Genomic DNA, 21854 nt, shown 5'->3' with positions numbered 1-21854 from the left:
TCACCTTGACTTGGGCTTTGTGAGGTAGTCGTAACACACATACCATAAGAACACCACAACTCAGTGCATACTCATCTTCTGGCTTTTATTCCTAGATTTCAACATGTTAGGCCAATATCTTTACTTAGGTTTGTTTGGCCCACTGCTTAAAACATTCAGGGCACTTTTCGAAGTCATTTATTAACTTTGCTCAAGAAATTAGACATGAAAAGATAAGTCAGCTCCTTCTAATCTTTCATATAAGCTTTCTGGAATATTTTTGATGTTTCAGCTGTTTCTATTGGTTTTTATTAAAAAACCAATATCTTCTAGAGAGAAACTCCTTAAGATTTGTAATGCTTTTGAGATGTTTCACTTCATGTCATGAATAGATCCATTTAACCTAAATAAGGTTCTCAAGTGTTCATGAGCCAGGTTATTTAATTTCAACAGCCTAACAGTTACTAAGATTAAGGCAAATGGTTTCATATATTATTTAAAAAACTGCTATAGTAATATTTAATGGTTAAATAAGTTAGCATTTTTTTCTGGAGGGGGGGAAATGGTCACCATCAACACAAGTACCTAAAATGTTGCCAATCTAAACTGCAGCTATACAAATTCCACAGGGGGAAAAATGGAGAGAAGAAAATACTAAAGTCCTAAGATTCTTTCCTTTTAGGATGAAAGTAATTGGTTTTTGTTGTTTGTTTTTTGGTACTGGCTTATTTTCTTTGGGTAAAATACAAAAGAAGCTCTTTTCTGTTATAGCAAAATAGTATGAAATATACTATTTTGCTATAACAGCCATTGTTTCAGTTGTATTTTCAGCCATACTGTTTCAAAGATTATTCTCAAGGAAATTAACTAATTTTTTAAGTTTCTACTATTAATTGGACTTTTGAAATCTGTAGGCCACCAGTTTTTAGTACAACATAATCTTATAGACAGTGAATCTTTAATTGTAATCAAAACATTGATCTAATGTTTTCCTTGTCTATTTTGCAATAATCAAGATTTGCCTCTAAAAATTTAAAACATGCCTTTATTTTCTATAAATACACTGATTTTAATCCGGAAATAAAAATATGCTTGGATTTGAAGATTCCACATCATTAGCAAATGATTTCCAGTGCTCAATGTCAATATGTAACCTTACGTTCTGAATTTACACCTACAGTTATAGGAGTAGCACTGCTCTCAGGCAACAGCAATGGGTAGAGGTCTGAATTACAGATATATTGCTTCTTCCTTGGATAGAGCTAGAGCACAGGATTCAGAATCATAGAGGAGTGATAATAGTGTTCTCCTGAGATGCCAAGACTAAGGCAACTACAAAGAGACAAAGCAAATAAAAAGTGTGCATTCTGAGCAGTTAAGGGATACTGTTGATAAGCTCAGAAAACTCCTGTTGATAAAACATACTACTATCATTTTCATTAATGAACAGCAGCAAGTGTAAATTCAACCCATCAAATTATAGTAAAAAAAAAAATCTCAAAATCCTAGGTAGGTACATAATATTCTGCATTCATATAACCGGTCACTGCCATAATTAGGGAATTTTAAATCTTCAGAAGTATTTAGAACTCTCTCATCCATAAGAAGTAATTATTGCATTTATTATTCAACAGAAAAAAAGTTAATTAATATTATTTGCTCACTAGTTTTTCCTAGGGGGAAGATCATTTTTATACCACAGTTGCTACTAAAACAATCTATGTTGCAGAATTATATGGAAATACAGTAGCAGCACACCAAGTCAGTCTTGACTAACAGTTTATGCATAGAGGTGCAAGAATTTTTCTGCACATTTACTTTGTAATGAGCATATTCTGTCTGTAGTGGCTCATTAAAATGTTACATTTTTTCACCATTAATTTACTCAGAATTTATTAGTGAACCAGAAGTTTCTCTATTCTCATTAAACTAGACCAGAAAGAGATCATATTGCCATTTTGGCCTGGAATGATTTATTCCTTTGAAAAGCACCTTAAACTTTTTTCGTACAAATTGCTTATAATTGAGAATGTTAACACTTTTTTTGGTAATTAAGTCTTTCATAATTCTTTATTACTGTTCTATTTCCAGGATGTGTTTCTGTAGGTTAATGAACTCCAAATTGCATTGTAACACATACATTACTATCAACATCCTTGTATATTAATCAACTTTTGCTACAATGTAATTCACAAGAGTATGTGACTGATAATCACACAATTATGAATACATTTTATTTAGTGAAGTTTTCTAAGAAAATCATCATACCTAGAATTTATTTCAAATTGAAAGTCCTGAAGAGGGGCTTCAGATTGCCCTCAAGGCATTTTAACCCACATTATCAGGAGATCTACAATAAGGTAATTTTAGCAGCCCTGGAGGAAATGCTTGGTATTACACCTGTATCAGGTTTTACAACAGGTTTTCAGTGGCTGCATCTTTTTTGTTTAAGGAAAAAAAAATCACTCATTAAGAATTTGCTTTTTTTCATACTATTTTAAAAATTGGGAACAAATACTTCTTTACTCTGGGTCTCTGTAATCTAGTATGCATCAAGAGGGAAAGGCACATATTGTTCCCCAATAGGGGCAACACACATTTTTCACCAATACCAGTAAATCCCTTTATTACAGATATTAGAACTCTACTGCCACATGGCCAAGTCAATCAAGAGGACTTAGACGACAGCTGGGCAAATTTTAATGTGTTTATTTCTATAGTTTGTTTTTATGAAAAGTTATGTGAAAAAAGGAATCCTATAAATAGTAAAAAGAGGCAAATAGTGCTCTATGGCCTTAAGTAAATGGTGTTAATACATTTGTACATAAGGTAAAGTTGCTCTGGCTACAAAAAGGACAAAAATAAAACTAGAGATCGCACAACTGTTCGTATCAAGAATTGGGAGCAGAAAATATTTCATCCCAAGTTTTGGTGCTCTAAATGGCTAGTAATATAGTTATTTATTATTTCTCCAGGCTAGATCATCTATGCCTTCCACCTCTTGTTTCTGCTTCTTCCTACAGAAATTGACATCAGATGAAACAAATTCACAGCACTCTATTATTTGAGGATGAGGGCTGAGACAACACTGCCAGCAAGGCAGCTAGAACCACAGCCCTCTGAAACAGTAGAGTTCTTGGGAGAATGTGAAACAATATTTATCTACTTTTACAAGAAGATATTGGAAATAAACAGGGGTATGGATTTCAACATTGACTAGAGGTTTTACATTCAGTTTTTTGGAAGCATAACTGATTCAGGTTCTCTGAATCTTCTGGTTAGAAAACACAGGATTACACTATCAACTCATTGAGACAAGAAAAACGTCACTTGAGGATAACATGGTCCTTGCATTTAAGGTGAATCTGCAACAAGAAATCTGCTCAACTCACAGAGATCTGGAGATTGTTGGCGGGGAAGGGAGATGAGCCCTAAGTGACCAGCTCTCTGAGATATGCAGGTGAATTTCTTAGTAGATGCTGCCCCAGTAAACCAGATGTGGCTACTGGGCAAGCGGAAGAAAGAGAATAAATCTTGTCCTTGACATGCATAGTTGTTTTGACAGTGATATCCAAATTCTGAAAAGACGATTTAGTTTTTACACGGAATTAATTAGGCAAGACAACTTACTTTCAAAGTAGCTCAACTCTTAGAACTTGGTTTGTACCAATGACTTGAACTACAAACAATTCAAACCACTGGGTCATGCTCAATCAATAAGTTAAAACTATAAGGATCAAAAGGTCATAAGGGCAGCAGTGAAAACCAAATCCTATTTACCAAAGGAGTGGGATTAAGAAAATCATTTAGTGTATTCTGTACAGAATGGTTTACCGAGGAAGCATATTTTCATTATGGCTCTAGGATGGAAGCGCTTCAGAGTCCCCAGCCCACTCCCACAGATCAAAGCCCCAGTGGCAATGACAGTACCAGGAAACCTAGCCTCCCGCCCACCCCGCCCCCATAACCGTGCCGGGTGGCTGTGGTCCAGTCGCCCCTGCTTCCCAAGCTGCAGAGGAACCTGCTGTTGCTCACTCCAGTACATCCAACACCCGGCATAGGGGGCAGAGAGAGAGAGAGCGAGCCCTTGTGGTGGGTCACAGCCAGCCAGGCTGATAAGGGTACGGCACGTCTTCTGCCCAACTCTCCGTGGCGCCTTTTGCTTCAAGGGAAGACCTTGGGACCTGGATAGGGCTCTCCCTCGCACCAGAAGTCATCAGCCTGCGGGGTTTCCAGGAGCCACACCTCTCGGGGCAGGTCACTGGCAGAGCCAGAGGCCTCCTTGGGCCTGACAGGTTCCAGCACCCGGTAATAGTGGCAGTCACGGCCATCGTCCGGGTCGTAGGGTGGGGCCAGGATGTCCAGAAAGGCAGCGGGTCCGTCCACCGCGTCGATCTGGTGCAGGTTGTCCCGGTGAGGGGTGAGGACGCAAGGGCCGCTGGCTTCGGTGTACTCAGCCCGAGAGCGCAATACTCCGGGCCGCACAGCCTCCCGTTCTCGGGCCTGCAGCGGCGGCTCGAACTGCTGCTCTGGCGGCAGGGCCCGTGGTCGCTGCCCGCTGCCCGCCTCCAACTTGTCCATGCAGCTGATGCGCACGGTGCCGTAGAGGACCTTGAGCATACCGTGCATGCCAGGGTGGTCGTGGAGCGGGATGGACGTGCCGCTCTTGAGCAGGAACACGCCAAGGCTGAAGCCGTCAGTCTCGTATATATGCATGTAGGTGACCGGCGGTAGGTTGGGCGACAGCGGTTGCAGCGTGGCCTTACGCCGGGCGATGTTGAGGTCCTCGGCACGGACCTGGGTCAGCAGGCTCTTCAGCTTGCTCAGGTTTTCAAGGAAGCCAGGAGGCATCGGCGCCTCGGGCCAGACCCGAGCCAAGGTCGGAAGCGCTGCGGCCACCCCCGCTGCCCCGGAAGGTGAGGCACGCCTGGCGGGCGATCCGTTGGTTCAGGGAAGCCATGTTGTCTCGGGGCATGGTCGGCTGTTCTTCCGTGTGCCGGGGCCGGCTCCCTCCTTTCCTCCGACCTTTGCGGTCCGCGGCGGCCGCCACGGTGGCTAGCAGCCCTAGGCGAGGCGGGAGGCCCCGCAACTATCGGCCCGTCGGGCGCGCGGCGCGCCGGCCGCCGCCAACCTCAGCAGTCACGCGCCCGCAACGGCCCAGCGCGCTCGCCTCGCACTCCCTCCCAGCGCGCACGCGCAGGGCGGACAGCCAGCACTCACGCTCGGGAGCAGGTACTGGCCGCGCGACGGGGCCAGGCTTTGCTTTACGCCGGGCGCTCCATTCACGCGGCCCTCACCTACAAAGGCGCCCGGTTGCTCCGAGAGTCCTGCAGAGCATGCCGGGATTTGTAGTCCGCTGTTCCGTCTACTCTCTGTATTTGTTTTGTCGACTGGAAAAGGGCAGGACTATTACACCTGGAGGGAATAAAGCGACTTTTCATGGTTTTAAGGTGTTTTCCTGTTTGAAAAAAGTTGATTGGGATGCAAAAGAAGTAGACCCTTAACTACAACTCCCGGCATCCGCAGCAGGCTGGGTGACTCACTTCCGGCAGCTGGCCAGGGCAGTAGTGGAGGCTCTTGGCCACTGGAAGGAACACGGCAAGAGGGTCGTTAACCTTCTGGCGTCGCTCGGGCCTGGTCAGCTATCCAAAGTCGCCTTGCTTTGCTCTGGCTCCCGAAAAGGAGGCTGTTGAGTCAACCTTAGCTCCTCAGAATCGCCTAGGCGGCACTGTGCATCCATCACGGGCATTGCGGGTCAGCGCATTTGTAAATTTTCTAAGTTTCTTAGGAGGTCAGGGGGTCGAGTCTGTCCCTGGTGACCACCACAGTTACTCAGCACAGCCGGGCCCAGCTGTTGTTTGCATCAAAGCCTGATGACGCTGCTCTTCTGGTTACAGAGCACGATAGTTTCTTGCTGAGAAAATTTGAGAGGTCATTTGTCCGCAGCCATGAATTTTGTATACCACTGGTTATCACACCTTGGTTTGCCTGAGAAGCACCTGTTTAGGGAAAGAGGCTTTTTATAAATGCAGATGCCCTGCTGTCACCGAGAGATGGATTCACTAGGTGATTTTGAGGCATCCTAGGAGAAACAGTGGTATGAAAGAGTCAGGCAGGCGCTTGCGAAGTTAATTTCATGGAGGAATTCCCTGTGACCCTTTGACAGAAGTAAATGATGACTGGAAAAATAAAGCACTGGGTACCATAACTTTAAACTTAATCCTGAGTTTATTGCCCTCTTGGGCTTCCAAAGCTAAACATGGGTTTCTTGTACATTTGGCAATTGGAGTGGCTCAGTAAATTCTTTCCAGTTAAAATAGGCATTCTTTTTTAGTGGGTTACATAACCTGCCTAAAGAATACTCACAATATTCCAGGCACTGTGTTAAGTGCATTATGTAATGAATGTTATATTATTTAATCACCACAGAAACTCTTATTAAAGAGTAGGCACTATTATTATTCCCAGCTTGAAGATGAGTAAGTTGCACAAGCATAGTGTTCAGTAAGTAGTTGCCAAAGCACAAGTAGCAGAACAAAAATAAAGATAGTTTTATGAAAAACAAACAAATAAACAAACAAAAAACCCCAGCTTGAGTTGGTGTAAAAAGCACCAATTGGGAGTCAGGATATTGTCCCCCCCACCCCCCCAGCTTACTGTGGCACTTAAAAGCTGTGTGTTTTTAGGCACCCAGGTCTTCAATTCATTCATTTGTGGAAAGTTGGTTTTTAGGGTAACAGTAGTTCTGAACCTTAGTCATTCATCAGAGCTCCTATAGAGCTCAAAAGAAAAAATAATGAAAACAGAAAAAAAGAAGAATTTGGAGGTCATACCCCAGAGATTCTAATTCAGAAGAACTGGAAGGAAGGCCAGAATTTTTAAAATGCTTCCCTATGTGATTCTTGCTTATCAACTCAGTTTGGGAACTACTGCTGGATCCGTAGATAGTAAAGCAACTCTTACTATTAGGTAATTCTGATTAAGAGTGTGATTATTTACTTTATAAAAGGATTTTTAAGATTGATTATTTTCCAGGGATTATCATGCCATTATTATATTATTTAAAGAATACTATCAAAATTTCACATGTAGGAAAGTCCCATGAAATCTTTAAAGTGAGAAATATTTAAGAGAAGTATTAACTTTGATTTCTATTTCTATTTCTTGATTTTATTTGTACTAAGGTATAATTAATGGGAGGTATAGACTCCATACTACAGACTTCAGAAACATGCAGATCTATTTGATTTTCAAATCTCTTGCTTTGTAGTAACTGTCTTTATTACTTAAATGAAACTCAGTGTTTTTATCTACAAATTGGGATAATATTATACATCTGTGCATCATTGATGGCACCATCTAGAACACAGTAGCTGCTACATTACAATAGCTATTATTATAGTTATATAAAATGGCTAAAAGTGGTACATAGAGACCACTGGATTTCCTTTTGGTCCTTGCTCTCCATCTTTTGGCCTAAGAGTTTAAAATTTCTAAGGACTACCTGTATAAGAAACACCTGACTGTGTTGTCCAAAGTGCAGATTCCCAAATCGTGTTGAAATTTTCCACATCTGAATCTTTTGTACATTGGAGTTTTTAAGAAACACTGAATGACCACAGAGCATGTGGTACTTTCTTAGACCACAGAGAGACCACCTCCATAATTCCTTTGATGCTGCCCTTCAGAGCTGCACTAATGAATGATATTGACCCTAAGGGCTTTTGTCTCTAAGAAGCACTTTGCTTGGCTTTCTGCCCCACTGCCAGCAGCATAAGATGAATAGGTTTCTATTATAATTAATGTTCTTTCTTTATGCTCTTTATTCAGTGTTTCTTAGTGTTTCTGTGAGCAGAATGAAAACCAAAAGAAGTTAAGAAAAGGGGACAGACAATAAAAGAGAAGTAATTTTGAAAGAGTGCTAGAGAAATACATGGTAAAAAAAAGGTTTGGGGTAGATGGGATCTATCATCTAATAAATGATGAATATCCACTAGGTGCCAGGCATTGCTCTAGGCTTTGGGGATTCAGCAAGGAACAAAGAAGACAAAGTTTGAATTCCCAAGGAATTTACCTGCAAATTGTATGCTCATATTTGGATGTAGGGGGAGATGTACTGTGGCTTTAATGTGTCCCCCAAAAGTTCATGTACTGGAAATATAATTCCAAAGACATAAATTCATGGTATTTGGGGGTGGGGACTTTGGAAGTAGTTAGGATTAGATTAGGTCATGATTAGGTAGGGTCCCCATGATCTTATTAGTGGCTTTATGAGAAGAGGAATAGAGACCTGAGTTTACATGTTTCCCCTTTCCCACCATGTGATTCCTTTAGCCATGTTATGATGCAGCAAGAAGGTTCTTGCCAGATTTAGCATGATACTTTTGGACTTCCCGGTCTTCAGAACTGTAAGGAATAAAATTATGTTCTTCATAAATTACCCAGTCTTGGGTATTGTGTTACAGTAGCATAAAATGTTGCTCACTGGTTAAATGCCCCTGGGTTTAATCCCTGGTACTAAAAAAAATAAATGAAATAAAATGGACTAAGACAGGTTGTTACACAGTACAAATAAATGAGCAACATAATTTCAGACAGATATAACTTAAAGACAATAAAGCAGAGTAATAAGATGGTGTGCTACCTGTATGTGGTATGTTATTTTAAATTTAATTATCGGGAGTTACCAGAAGGTAACATTTAAGCAGCTTCTGAATATCAAGGAGTTAGTCACGGAAAAATTTGAGGTCAGATCATACCAGGATCAAGACAAGAAATAACCCCAAGATTGTTAAATAATATATTAGATAATGTGGTTGTGACCAGTTAGGAAGAAACTTGGTTCCTACCAGTAGAAGGGAAAAATGAAATTCCCTGAAATTAAACTAGATAGTGACGTTCAGGGTTCCTGGAGGGAAATGAAGTTGGAGATACAGGCAATGGCCAGATTATGTATGCCTTACAGGCCATGGGAGGGAGTCACAGGGATTTGTTGGCTCTGGTAGGAGATTGGATTTTTATTATTAGTACAGTGAGAAACCTTTGAAGAGCTTTTTGTAGGGGAGTGACTTGATCTGTTTTACATTTTTAAGAGATGGGTGGTGGGACAAGTCTAACAGTAGAGAAACCTAATTGAGAGCAGTAATCCAGAGGAAAGTCAAAAGAACTAATATATAGATTTGGAATCTGTTTGGTAGGTACAACTGACAGGGATTGCTAATGAACTTTTGCTTCAGCTGTCTAATTCAAAATATATTCTCTCCACATTTTGTCTTTAATGAGTCGACAGCTCTGTAGCGATAGGTAAGACTGACAAAGTTTAAATCCTACCTCCTGCCCACATCTATTAAATTTAGGAATGGGGGAAGCACACAGAAGCATGAATAAAGGTGAGATTCTTTTTTTCTTCTTTACAGTTGCTTAATCAGGAAAGGAGATTTGGAAGACCCCCAGCCTATATCTGTTTAACTCCACCTGCTCATTTATAGTATCACTTCATTCTTTAGGAGCTAGGCTTATTCTTTTGTCTTTCATCCTTTTCCTCCTACTCCTGTACTTTGTGAGAACTAATTTTCCTTAATTCACAAGATAAATTACCTCCTCAATCTTACACACATCTTTCTTTAGACTCCATTTTGATAATCTCTTTTGGACACACTGGGATCCAATTGAATAAGTACAAAGGTGTTGACATTCTTAGATGCTTAGGGTTCCTAGCCTGAAGTTTTGTTTTGTCCTTATTCATGAAGTGGGTTTGAAAGTTTTTTTTTTCCTAGTAATCCTTACTCTTATATTTGCCTTTTCCATGATTATAGAACATGGCAAATACATTGATAAAAACTTGTTTGTTTTTAGAATAATTTACATATACTTAGTTGTATTTGAAATATTTTGGGCTCATGACTTTTCTTTCAGATTTTAAAAAATGTTAGCGTGTATTTCTCAGCTTATATCATGGATGAATATCAAATTGGAAGAAAAATAAATAACTGCAAAGTCAGAAAAACTGGTGACCTGACTTTATGAGTAGCTGTGTTAATTAAGCAAATCACTGACTTCACTAGATGCTAGTTTCTTTATGGTTGTGTAGATGATCTGTAAGGTTTCTTCCAGCATCTCATTAACCCAACAGGGAGGACAGAAATAGTTATAAGGATGATTCAGACAAAACTAAACATGTCTATTTTCTTTCATCTTAATCTTCTTACCCAGTCCATCTCCAGTAAGATCCTATAAGGTATCTCTGCAACTCTAGTTTAGCCCTGTGTAGTTGTCAGAATTCACATCACTGTGGTGTATGGGCTATTTAGTTTAAATATGCTAAACTTGGAAATTTCTAGTGTTAGGGTCAGACTTTAAGTGTAGACATTGTAGCTAAATGCCTAATACATTGTAGAGGTTGTATTGTGTGACATACACCATAGTCATCATTTTCTAACAGTAATTCTGTAGACCAGTGTTTTAGGGTTGGGATGGAGTTAGACTTAAGCTGATTCTTGTTTTTGTTTTGTTTTTCTCAAATCCTCTTCCTTGCCAGGGTCATATTTATTTCAGGCAATGAAAGACAAGGGAGAAAGGAAATAAAAGTTAAGAGAATTTGCAGAGGGAGCTTGAGTGGGAAGAGAGAGAGAGAGAGAGACATACATACATACATACATGTGTGTGTGTGTGTGTGTGTGTGTGTGTGTTATTCTTGAGTTTTCATGAGGAGAAGCTTTTGTTATGCCCATCTTGAAGCATTGCCAAAAGCCAGGTTACGATTTTTAGAGTAGATTTAAGACTATAACACCCCCTCCACCAATTTGATATTGGAGAGGTTTTCCTTTTGTCCTTTAAGCAATGTGATTATTATGATACCCAAAATAGTCATGAACTGTAAATTAAATTCTAACACACTTTACCTCTCTTAATTAACTCCCCCCACCCTAATTTCATGCTTGTTTTTCTTTCTCTTTTTTTCCCTCCCAAGAAGACATCAGCTATCTCCACCTCCTCCGCTTTCCCATCTGTCCTTTTCCTCCTGGCTGAAAGAGAGATTTTTACTTTATATTTACTTTAATTAATCGATTTTAAACACAAGTGGTGAAACAGTTGATGTTCAGCTTTAAGAGGCAGTGAAAGGGAAAATCTTTCATAAGTTGCCAGAAAAGAACTGTGTGTTCGTTGTTGGCGCCTGCCTGAAAAATGACTGCAAAAGGGGCAGGCTAGGATTCCAGAGTTCTGGGGTGTTGCAGGGAACCAACATCATATTCCTGGTTTGAGGGAAGTGAACGGAGATTGGAAAAAACTCCTGAGAATGAAATTATACTTTCTTGGGAGATGCCTTTCCCAAACAATATTTAGTAAATACTGCTTTATGGATAAGGGAAAAAAAACCCTTTAAAAAATCTGCTGCCTTGAGAATTCACCTTAAAATACATCTTTTATTAACTTGAAATAGATATATCATTACACATGAAATGCCACTAATCAAAGCCGTTTTTTTTTAAAAAAAACAAACAAAATCAATCATTAACCTCATCCACATAGATGCTCTGTTATATCATTTTAGAGAATGTGTGAGAAGTAACAGTACAATTTGAAAGGGGAATAGCAGGAATGAACAGGGAAGAATAACGACCCGAGAGGACACCAGTGCTACTCCTGGTCCTAGCAACCAGCTATGTGACTCTGGGCAAGTCATTTCACTTCTTGGAAACTCAGTTCCCTTATTTATAAAGTGAATAGTTTGATCTGAATGATTTACCATTTTCTTTCCAGCTTCTTAAAAAAAAGTATGAATTTAAAAAATTGTAATTATGTGAAATTAAGTAATATAATTTCATATAGTGAACTACTGCAGGGCATCATAAAGAGACTTTTAAATGTATTTTTTAAAACAACACATGAAAAGAACACTCAGTAACATACATACAATGATATTTGATTTCTCTTTTGTGTCTGTGTTTTTCCTTTTTATTTAAAGTAGATTATATTGACTTTTCCTGAATGTAGATCATTGAGTAAAATGAGCAGGAGTTCTTGTTTAAAATGTTTGCCATTATTCTTAGTGTTCATAGTGTAATTTTTAAAGGAAAAACTTTTCTTTCTTAGCATAAATTATCATGTGGTAAGAGTGCCATGTATTGCTATTGGGAAAAGCAAAACATGTCTTGAGTTAAGTACACATTTTAACAGGACATGCTGAGGTAATTGACAACCAACATCACTGTGCCTAGAAATTCCTCTAAGGCAGCAGAGCTTTCATTTAATTAGATAATTAGCCCTGGTCAGCCTATAATGAATGCACAGGCAATTAGCAATGAATTTGGACTGCTAACGCCTATTTTTCCTCTTTTGTGTTCCTTTGCTGTCATTAACAACTCTAACTACTGAACAATTTATATCTTCACACTAACAATCAACTTTATTGTCATCAAACTCTTTGCTAGCGATAAAGCAATGAGACCTGATGTTGGTTGCAAAACATTAAGTGATTATGTTAAGTAATGCCATTTATTTGCCTAGCCATCCTGCTGCTATATTATGTCAAACAAATAGAGCTTTTAGAAGCAGTGCACACTCCATGATTTTGATGATTGCTTTATTTGTCAAACCCAAGCAACTAGCAAGGGATGTAACTCAATTTGTAGTTCTTTCTCAGTAGCTTTCAGCGGACTTGAATAAAAGAAAACAGTTCTACAAGTTTACCAAAATCAAGACCCTCAGAAAAAGAGTCTTTCTTTGTGGCTTGAAGATTCTTATGTTTGGAAAGCTTTAGAGTTTCAATAAGTGAAAATCATAATGTTTCCTGTGTGGGTACAGTTTTCAGTCTTATGGGTGACAGGAGAATCCACAATTGCTCTTCCTCACATGATTCCACTACAAGTCTTTCCCATCCATCTAGTGTTTCCTAGGAGAATGGCAGAAGAGAAAGGGAAGAAGAGAGAGAGTGATAAAGGTAAAATAGAGAGCTTTCAGAAGTGGAAATACAGAGGAGTTGTCAAAGAAGTATGGGTTACATTCCTAAGACTTCATAAGTACTGAAGTCATGAAGGTATTTATATTGCCTTGGTTCTATGTGTGTGTGAACTGAAACACTTCATTGAATTGCAGTCAGAAATGGATTTTGAAAAGTGGACATTTTAAGTTTCTATAGGCATTTTATATGCTGACAAAGATATGTCACAGGCAGTAGTATTAGAAACCAATCTGATGCCATTAGAATTTATAAAGTCCTTCAAACACAGACTGTTCTTATACAAACTGTTCTACTTATTAATAAACTAGTAGGATTTGGAAGGTTAAACATTCCTTAGAATGTTAGAAAATTAGTCAATTAAAAGCAGTTCAGGAGTTAATTAAAGAAATGTATTGCTTACTATTTAGGCAAAATTTAAAATGTATAAACAGAATTTTTCTTCTGATTGGAAGATGAACATTGGCTTATAATTTCTTATCTTGAGACTTCCCATCTGGCTGGTCTTGGAAATATTTTTCTTTACTTTTTTTCCACCAGCAATGCAATAACTAGCAATTAGAGTTTCAGAAATGCCAATTTTAATCATAACTTCCATTTCCAAAATAGAAAAGCTTACATGAACTATAAAAAGCTTCTTCATTTTATTCAATTGACTGTTTTGAAAAATAAATAATTCAGAATCAAGATTAAGGTAACCAAGAAAAGTTAATAGTGCTAACCCTAATTATGGTCATTTTTACTCTGAAGGTGAGAATAGCAATTTCACTGGGATTAATGTTTATACCAAACACATATTAGCTTTATAGCAGTTGGGCAGGGTTTCTCAACTGTGCCACTATTGCCATTTTGAGTTGGCTAATTTTTTTGTTGGGGTGTGTATGTCCTCTGCATTGTAAGATGTTTAGCAATACTTCTATCTACTAGGTAACAGCAGCACCAACTCCCCCTGGAAATATTTATTTAAGCAAAAAATATCTCCTTCTGTTGTAAGGTCCCAAGACTGGGGAGGAAAATCTCCCTGATTGAAAAATCAATGATATAAAATAAGACATTGGCAATTTCTTCTTTTAAAAGCATTACAACATAAAAAAATGAAGTGTGTTGAATTTGGAAGTCTAGATAGTCTTCAGAAAGTCTTACAGAGGTAATACAATCAGAACCTGGTGAACTCCAATTTGGAGTGGTTTGGGAAGTACTGGAAAAGTGTTCCTGCTCTCAAATTCTGATTGGCCTTCCCAAATGGAAGTAAAAGTTTCCACTCTTTGAAAATCTTTCCTTCTATTAAAATGCAGATATTCCTGAGAGGACCATTCTTTTATGCTAAAATCAAACCTTAGTTTTCAATTAAAAAACTAAGGTATTATCAACATATCTAACTTTCTAATTATGATAAAGACATTCAGGAACAGGACCCAGGAATGTGCAGTGGGAAGAGGAATTTGGGGTGAATGGGAAGCACATCCTGTTCTTTGGAGAAAAAAGGTTACAAAGATGCTGGGTATGGATGTGTGTGCCTATAATCCGGCTACCTGGGAGGCTGAAGCCAGAGGATCCCTTGAGCACAGAGATTGGAGGCTAGCCTAGGTGACAGAGCAAGACCTTGTCTCAGAAAAACAAAAATTAGTGAAGAGGCAACCAAGATAATCTTTAAAGGTAAATAAATAAACAAACTATGGTCTATCCAGACCATGGAAATATTTTCAGCTCTCAAAAAAAAAAAAAAAAAGCTATCAAGAAACAAAAGATTTGAAGGGAATATACTGCATAGTACAAAGTGGAAAAAATCCAGTCTGAAAAGACTGCATGCATACTATATGTATCCAACTCTAATGATATTCTGGAAAAAACAGAACTATGAAGACAGTAAAAAGATCAATGGCTGCCATGGGTTAGGGAGTGAGAGAAATGAGTAAATGGAGCACAGAGAATTCTTGGGGAAGTGGTTACATACACTATATGTTTGTCCAAATCTATAGAATGCACAGCACCAAGAGTGAACCCTAGTGTAAAGTGTGATAATAATGTGTCAGTGTAGGCTCATAAGTCATAAAAAAGTACCATTCTAGTTGGGGGCTACTGATAGTGGGGGAGGCTATGCTTGTGTGAGGAAGAAGTACAGGAAATCTCTGTGCCTTCCTCTCAGTTTTGCTGTGAACCTAAATCTGCTTAAAAAAAGTTTGGTTTTGTTTGTTTCTGCTTTTGTTTTTAAAGCTGACAAAGACTATATAGACAGTATAGTAGTTGTTTTTAAGTGTACTTTCACTCACATTGGGTATCCAGAATTACTTTTGAGAAGTTAGGGTAAATGAAGCCTAAAAGCCTAGAGAAGTATTGATTGACTAGATCACCTGATATGTAACCTTATCATCCATGCTACCAGATTAGGTCTGAAAGTTGAGGGGCCTACTTCTCAGTTGTTGTCTAACAATTAGTGACTGGAAATTTTAGATCTAGACATGGCTGCCTGGCCCTTCCAGGACCACACAATAGATACCATGAGGAATATCCTTCCTTGTGGATTCCACAACCTCTGATATAAGTAGATGTTCAGGCTGATGATTAAAGCAAAACAAAACCTCCTAATGATTGAATTAATGTCCATTAAAAGGAACTTCCTAAAATGTAGGAGGAGGAACATGGAGATCTAATGGCTGGCATGCTAAAGCTGGCTCCTGGTTATTTCATAAATAGTAGCTTCCTACCCTGAACTTCCATATAGTCTATAAGATTCCAGTTTCTATGCTTATTTTTTAATCTGTTTGATTTTTCTTATGGATTTATTGTGTCATAGTACTTAGGCCATGACCAAACTCTAAGTATAGGTTCTATTTATTTTTCTTTTTACCATCTAGTGTCACCTGCTTCTTCATTTCCTGATTTCTTCCTAAAATGAGGGCCAGAATATACCACAGATCCTGCTTGGTTTTAGACAACATTTTCTTTCCAAGAGCCTGTACAGAGCCTGATTTTTGTAAACATTTCACCATTTAATATGTGAAGTTAAGTACTCCTTAACAAGTTACTAATCTTGTACTTTCTAACAGTTAATCCAGCCTATTTTCAAAAGTTCAACTTAATATCAAAGTAAAATAAAATATTATTTTTTGTTGTTTTATTGTCCTTACTTTCAGGTTATGTAGTTTAACATTTTGTATTAACCTTTTTTCCTTTTTTAGGTTCCTTATCTTAAACTGCACTAAATAGTTCCTCTTTCATAATTCTGGTTTACACATATTATGTAAGCAATTGTCATAATATTATATCTGAATGATACATTTCACAGTTTTCTCTTTTCCCATAATTTTCCTAACCTATAACTCTGTTTTTATCTTTTTTAACTTAGATTTTCATATAAGCTTTCATATAAAGATAGTATTTATTATTAATAATAGTAACATAATACACCAAAATTGATGGCCATGAGTTTTCAACTTTTGGTGATTTGTTTTAGCCTTTTTTTTTTTCATATTAAAATAAAGGGATCTATGCGAATGATCCCAGTTCTGCTTTCAAATACTGAGTTTCTTTGTTCTCCTGCTTCTTACTGGGGCTTGAAGAATATGAACACCACAGTGTAAAGTAGCAGAAACCCCAGAGCTCAGGCAGTGTGGGAACCCAAGATGGCACCACCTGGGCCATTTCCTTACCACTGAGGACAGGGTGGAAGGGGGGATGAGAGACCCTTGAATACCAAGAAAGAAAGAAAACTTGACAAAGAGATACTTTCATGTGTGCTTTGCTGAAGCGATGAGAAGAATAGATTTTGAATTTTTTTTCTTTTCTCTGTCTAATAGAAAGAAAGAAAGAAAGAAAAACAAGAGGGGAGGGACCAGGGATATAGCTCAGTGGCAGAGTGCTTGCCTAGCATAGATGAGGACTTGGGCTGGAAAACCAGCATTGTTAAAAAAAAAAAAAAAAAAAAAAAGGAAAATAATTCTTATTTTAGATTCCTGAGCATCAGGTATGAGGCATTAAAATGGACTGTCAAAGAAATAAGCCAGTATGAGAGTTCTGGATTGCTGATGGCACTTCACCTCCCCTAGTAAAGAGCACATCTTGGAAGTACATCTGACCCTGTCTGCAGACACCAACTGTACAAAAAAAGCACTCTTGCCCCTGTATGTCACTGACTAAGGGATGAGTTTTACTGGATACAGGGAAAGGGTCCTGGGAGGAGACTGCCTCTGCCTCACATCTTCCGCTGGTATTTTTGCTTTTCAGGTGCCACAGGGAAGCCACACCCTCCTTTGGGTCCCTCTCAAATGGTCTGGGAAGGCTCTTCCCAGAATGGCCAGCAGTAGATGGGAGAACTAAGTATAGTCATGACAATTTTGAATTCTAAGAGACTTTGCAATTAGAGGGGATTATCCAATTAATCCTTATTCTGCCCTTAAAGGAGAATTAGATGAAGTGCCAAAAATTATCATCATGGAAATGTACACCTTAATCCCCATAAGACTAGGAAACTCAGGTTTCAGTTACCACACATCATCAGAGCTGGGTGTGGCTTGGGAAGACACCACCCTGCAGTGGCATTTGGGACAAATATTTATCACCTCTTGTCTCTTTAATGAGTTTAAATCTTTTCTCCCTTTCAACACATTTCAGTTGTTCCCTAAACTCCAATTCTCACATAAGGACCCCCTGTTTTTCAGGAAAGAAACCTAGAGTGTATAATTGACTAAGTCATTCCTGAGCTCTTATTGAACATTTTATGGAAGTATTGTACTAAATTCTGTGGGGGGAAAATAGGAGACACATCCCTGCTGATGAGGAAATGATGATCTACCTTGAGACAGGATATATAGGGGCTAGACTGAAAAAAGAGCATGTGATGTATTCATATTTAAAAAGATCTGAGTCCATAGAAACATCCAAGTCCACTAGGCAAGATGTGTGAGAGAAAGCTTACTGAGAATGTGCAGCTTGATCCAAGAATATACACAAGAACTAGGAGCAAAGTTATGTAAAAGAGACAGTTGAGAAGTAAAGGCTCATTGCCAAGCATGGTGGTGCACACCTGTAATCCAGCAGCCCGGAGGCTGAGGCAGGAGGAATGCCAGTTCAAAGCCAGCCTCAGCAATTTAGCAAGGCCCTAAGCAACTTAGCAAGGCCCTATCTCTAAATAAAATATTTTTTTTAGAAAGCTGGGGATGTGGCTCAATGGTTAAGCATCCCTGGGTTCAATCCTTGGTACCCCCCCACACACCAAAAAAAGTAAAGGCTCACCTGTGTTCCCACCAGGTGACAAGAGGACTCCCCTAGTCTCTGGCTGTAACTGTGTTTGTATACTCACAGAAGCACTGCATCTGATTTACTTCCTGGAGTTCTCTGCAATCTTCTGGGGGTGCCACCAGAACTTTCCCACATGAGTGTTCCTCAGCAGTGTGTGATCTCTCCCACCCCAGGTGTGTGTTCTCCTGCTCCTGGAAGCCCACAGCCATGCACTGTAGCTGAAAGCCAGGGACATGAAGCAAATCCCTAGAGTTTTATATGTACAAAATGGACTTTAGCTAATAGTGCAGTTTTCTCACTCTGAAGTTAAAATAGAATTTTCTACCTAAATGAATAGGACTAGTGGAATTTTTCATTTAGCTGCATCCCATTCAGACTGTACGACTTATTGTAAAGCATGTAGGAAGCCTACTGGATATGACTGTTTTCATCTCGGCCCTTTGGTGTCCACCTTGTAATTATTTAATTCACACAGCATACTTCATGCTGCGTATTTATTTGTCTGCAAAGAAAAATATCTGCTATTTTTTTCTGGTTGCAGAATTTTCATATTTTAGCAGGTAACTGTTTTAGCATGCTAAAATTGAATTGGTCAGGCAAGAAATGATATCGGTGGGGTGATAGATTTATATTGCTCCACTCTTCAGTGCTTCAGGATATAGGATTTGGAGCTCTGTTTAGATCTCTGTGGGTTATCCAAGAGAAAAAAACTTTATACCATGAGAGTAGGTGAGAAAGACGCTCACAGTGGATAAGTGCTTAGGAGACTTTTAAAAAGTCACTTTTGAAATTAAGAGGCAGTCTTTGTGTATAGCTCCTGGGGATCAGAAGAAAGATAAGGTAATATGATATTGGTTACAAGTGGTAGATAACAGTTTTATTTTATGACATGATAGCATTATCTAATAATAGTATGTGCCTAGGGAGAAAATGAATGTTTTAAATTGCTTAGAGAATCTCAAGGACATCACATTCACATGTTTTAGTTACATATTTTTATTGGGGAATGAAGTTCTGTCCACAAGAAAATCTGCTTAAAAAATCAATTTAAAACAAGAAAATCTGTTAGCTTTGAACTGAGAATTTCCCATCATTGATTTGTTTATTCATTCTTTCAACAAAATATGGATTAAACACTCATCCCATGTATTAGGTATGTGATACCTATGGGTGAGGGGTAGGGTACTGACATAGGATTCCTGTTTGCAAGGAATTTACATTCTCAAAGAAAGGGGACAGACAGTAGATAGAAACAAAGGAGCAGGGTAACTACAAGAAATACTGAGTTTAGGGATGAAAGTAAGAGAGACATGATAGTAATTGGGTGGCTCCTTTAGTATGGATCATCAGAGGGATCCTTTCTGTGAATGTAGCATTTGAGCTGAACCTGAAAAACAAGGAGGTAACTCTGCCAGGATCTGGACAGGATATTCCTGATGGAGGCTCTAAGGCAGGAATAAGCTTGGTAGCTTGAATAAACTAGTTTTAGGCATACTTTTTTTTAGTGTTTGCTCAACACAGTCTTAACCTTTTCTTAGTAATTTATACCTCCTATCTGTCTTCTCCTGATGTTAGTTTTCTGCCATTTACCATCTCAGGAGATCACTCTCAAGAACCTTCCATCCCTTCTTGTTGCTATAGCCTAGGAAGAACCAAAGATGGCCCAAATAGACAAATTTGGTGTTAAACTCAACTTATACCCTCCAAATACAGGGATACGGCAGTGAAGAGGAAGCCATGGGCTCTTGGAGCATTAATGTATGTAGACCTGACTCTTTCCCCCTTGCCTGAATTTTAAAGTTCGGTGCCCAGGTATGGATCCAGATACTTGGAGCTAACATCTTCTGCCTCCTGCTTTCTCCATCTCTCATGCCAATTCCTTTAATGCAGAATTTTGCTTTCTCAGTCTTTAAGCTCAACAGCCTGGCTCTGGGTCTGTCTCCCAGTTGATTAATACTTAAGATCTGTAGACCTACGCCAGTTGCTCCCTTTCATCATCACACCATACACTTGAGCTATAAGTGGTGATGGCATTCAGTAGACGCAAATACTCTTCAGCTTTTTCTCCTCTGTCTACATGGAGATGACTTCAGGAGTCTCTTCTCTCTCTCTCTCTCTCTCTCTCTCTCTCTCTCTCTCTCTCTTTATATTGGGAATTGAACTCAGGGGCACTTAACCACTGAGCCACATCCTCAGCCCTTTTTAAAGTTTTATTTAAAGACAGTGTCTTACTGAGTTGCTTAGAACATCACTAAATTGCTGAGGCTGACTTTAAATTCACGAGCCTCCTGCTTCAGCTTCCCAAGCTGCTGGGATTACAGGTGTGCACCACCATACCCAGCTCTTTTTTTTTTTTTTTTTAACCATGGAACATGAACACATTTATTCCAAAATTTACTGGTATTTTCCAGGGAGATCTTTAATGGATGAAATTTACTCAAAATTTTGTTTAAGGTCTTTGTTAAGTCGTAAACATCTAGACATTGCCTGCAGAAAAGATTTCCACAATATATCAAAAAAGCAAGCACACATTTTAGATTCACATGACAAGATGATCTGGTTGTAACTCTGGTACCCCTGAATCAGCTTCTGATGGTGCTTCCAGCATATTAGGCCATGGATAAAAGAGCAAATCAATCAAGTAGGTGTGTACATGTGAGTTAGTGAAGAGAAATGATCTTTCATTGTTAAAATAGTATCTGGTCACTATTTCACAACTGAAAATTCCCCTCCTTTCCACACCTACTAGCCAAACTTCTCTTCCATTTGACATATAGAATAAAATAGTTGAACTCTCTGGGGGCCTTGGGGCTCCCCCAGGGCCACAGGGTGGGAGGTGTCTTTTCAGATCTCTAGGCTGGGGAAACCCCACTCTGAGCAAAGAGCCAAATTTAGAGTCAGCAGCTCATTAAGGAGATTGAGAATCTAAGGAGCCACAAATAAATGTCTACAGGAAGGGCACTAGTAAAGGAAAACAATATCTGAATCTGGCGCTCTGACCAAGTTTACAGTTATCTCAGTATCTTAGAAAGAGGCCTATCTATTAGCAGATGAGGCAGTGTGGAAGCCGGGAAAGGATGCTAGTTCCCATTTGTGGAAGGGGTTTCATGGATAACAATCATTGGAAGATGGAAGATGATAAGGCCCCCCCCCCCTTTTTTTAATGACCCAAAGAGATACTGTATGAAGTAGGAGAGAAAAGTCAATCTCAAACTTCCTGGTCACACTGCTCAGGAGTAAAAACCAACCCTAATTGTGGAGTGAGGCTCTTGGAAGACATCTGGTTTCTTTTCTGACTCTTGCAGGAATGTCTCTCAGGGGTTTCTGGACCGATGATCCCCTCCCTCACTTCTAGCCCTGATGATGCTGAAGCGTTCACTGTTGGCGATTTGCAGGAGAGGTAGCCATCCTTGGGCTGGACCATGCAATTGGTAAGAAAGTTCTTCAGGTCCAGATGAAACTGGCTTCCTTTACTCGGGAGCAGGAGTTATTCCTTTTGGCATTTGACATGTTTTCTCTCCCTTTCTCATGATTTACTCAGAGAATTTGAAGACCCCCCAACCATCTGTAACTTCTGAGTTTTCTGTTCTCCAGCCTAAGCCTGTCAGATACTCTAGCTCTCCCCCTGTTTATGTCTTGCAGGTTCCTGGCACCCTTTTCCGGGTTGACTTAGTTTGTG

General features: G+C 39.2%; 1 protein-coding gene across 1 annotated transcript; it reads right to left on the bottom strand.

Annotated features, from left to right (window-relative positions):
* Positions 1-1004: 1004 nt before the first annotated feature.
* Positions 1005-5308, bottom strand: Ado (2-aminoethanethiol dioxygenase). Its single transcript, XM_015504700.2, is given in 2 exon segments — positions 1005-4855; positions 4857-5308. Coding segments are annotated over 2 exon segments (810 nt in total). The 5' UTR covers positions 4955-5308; the 3' UTR covers positions 1005-4143.
* Positions 5309-21854: the final 16546 nt, after the last annotated feature.

Source organism: Marmota marmota, unplaced genomic scaffold (assembly GCF_001458135.2).
Source record: "Marmota marmota marmota unplaced genomic scaffold, marMar, whole genome shotgun sequence".
Taxonomy (NCBI): Eukaryota; Metazoa; Chordata; class Mammalia; order Rodentia; family Sciuridae; genus Marmota; species Marmota marmota.
Note: the sequence above shows the minus strand (reverse complement) of the source record. Positions and strands in the feature narration are given on the sequence as shown.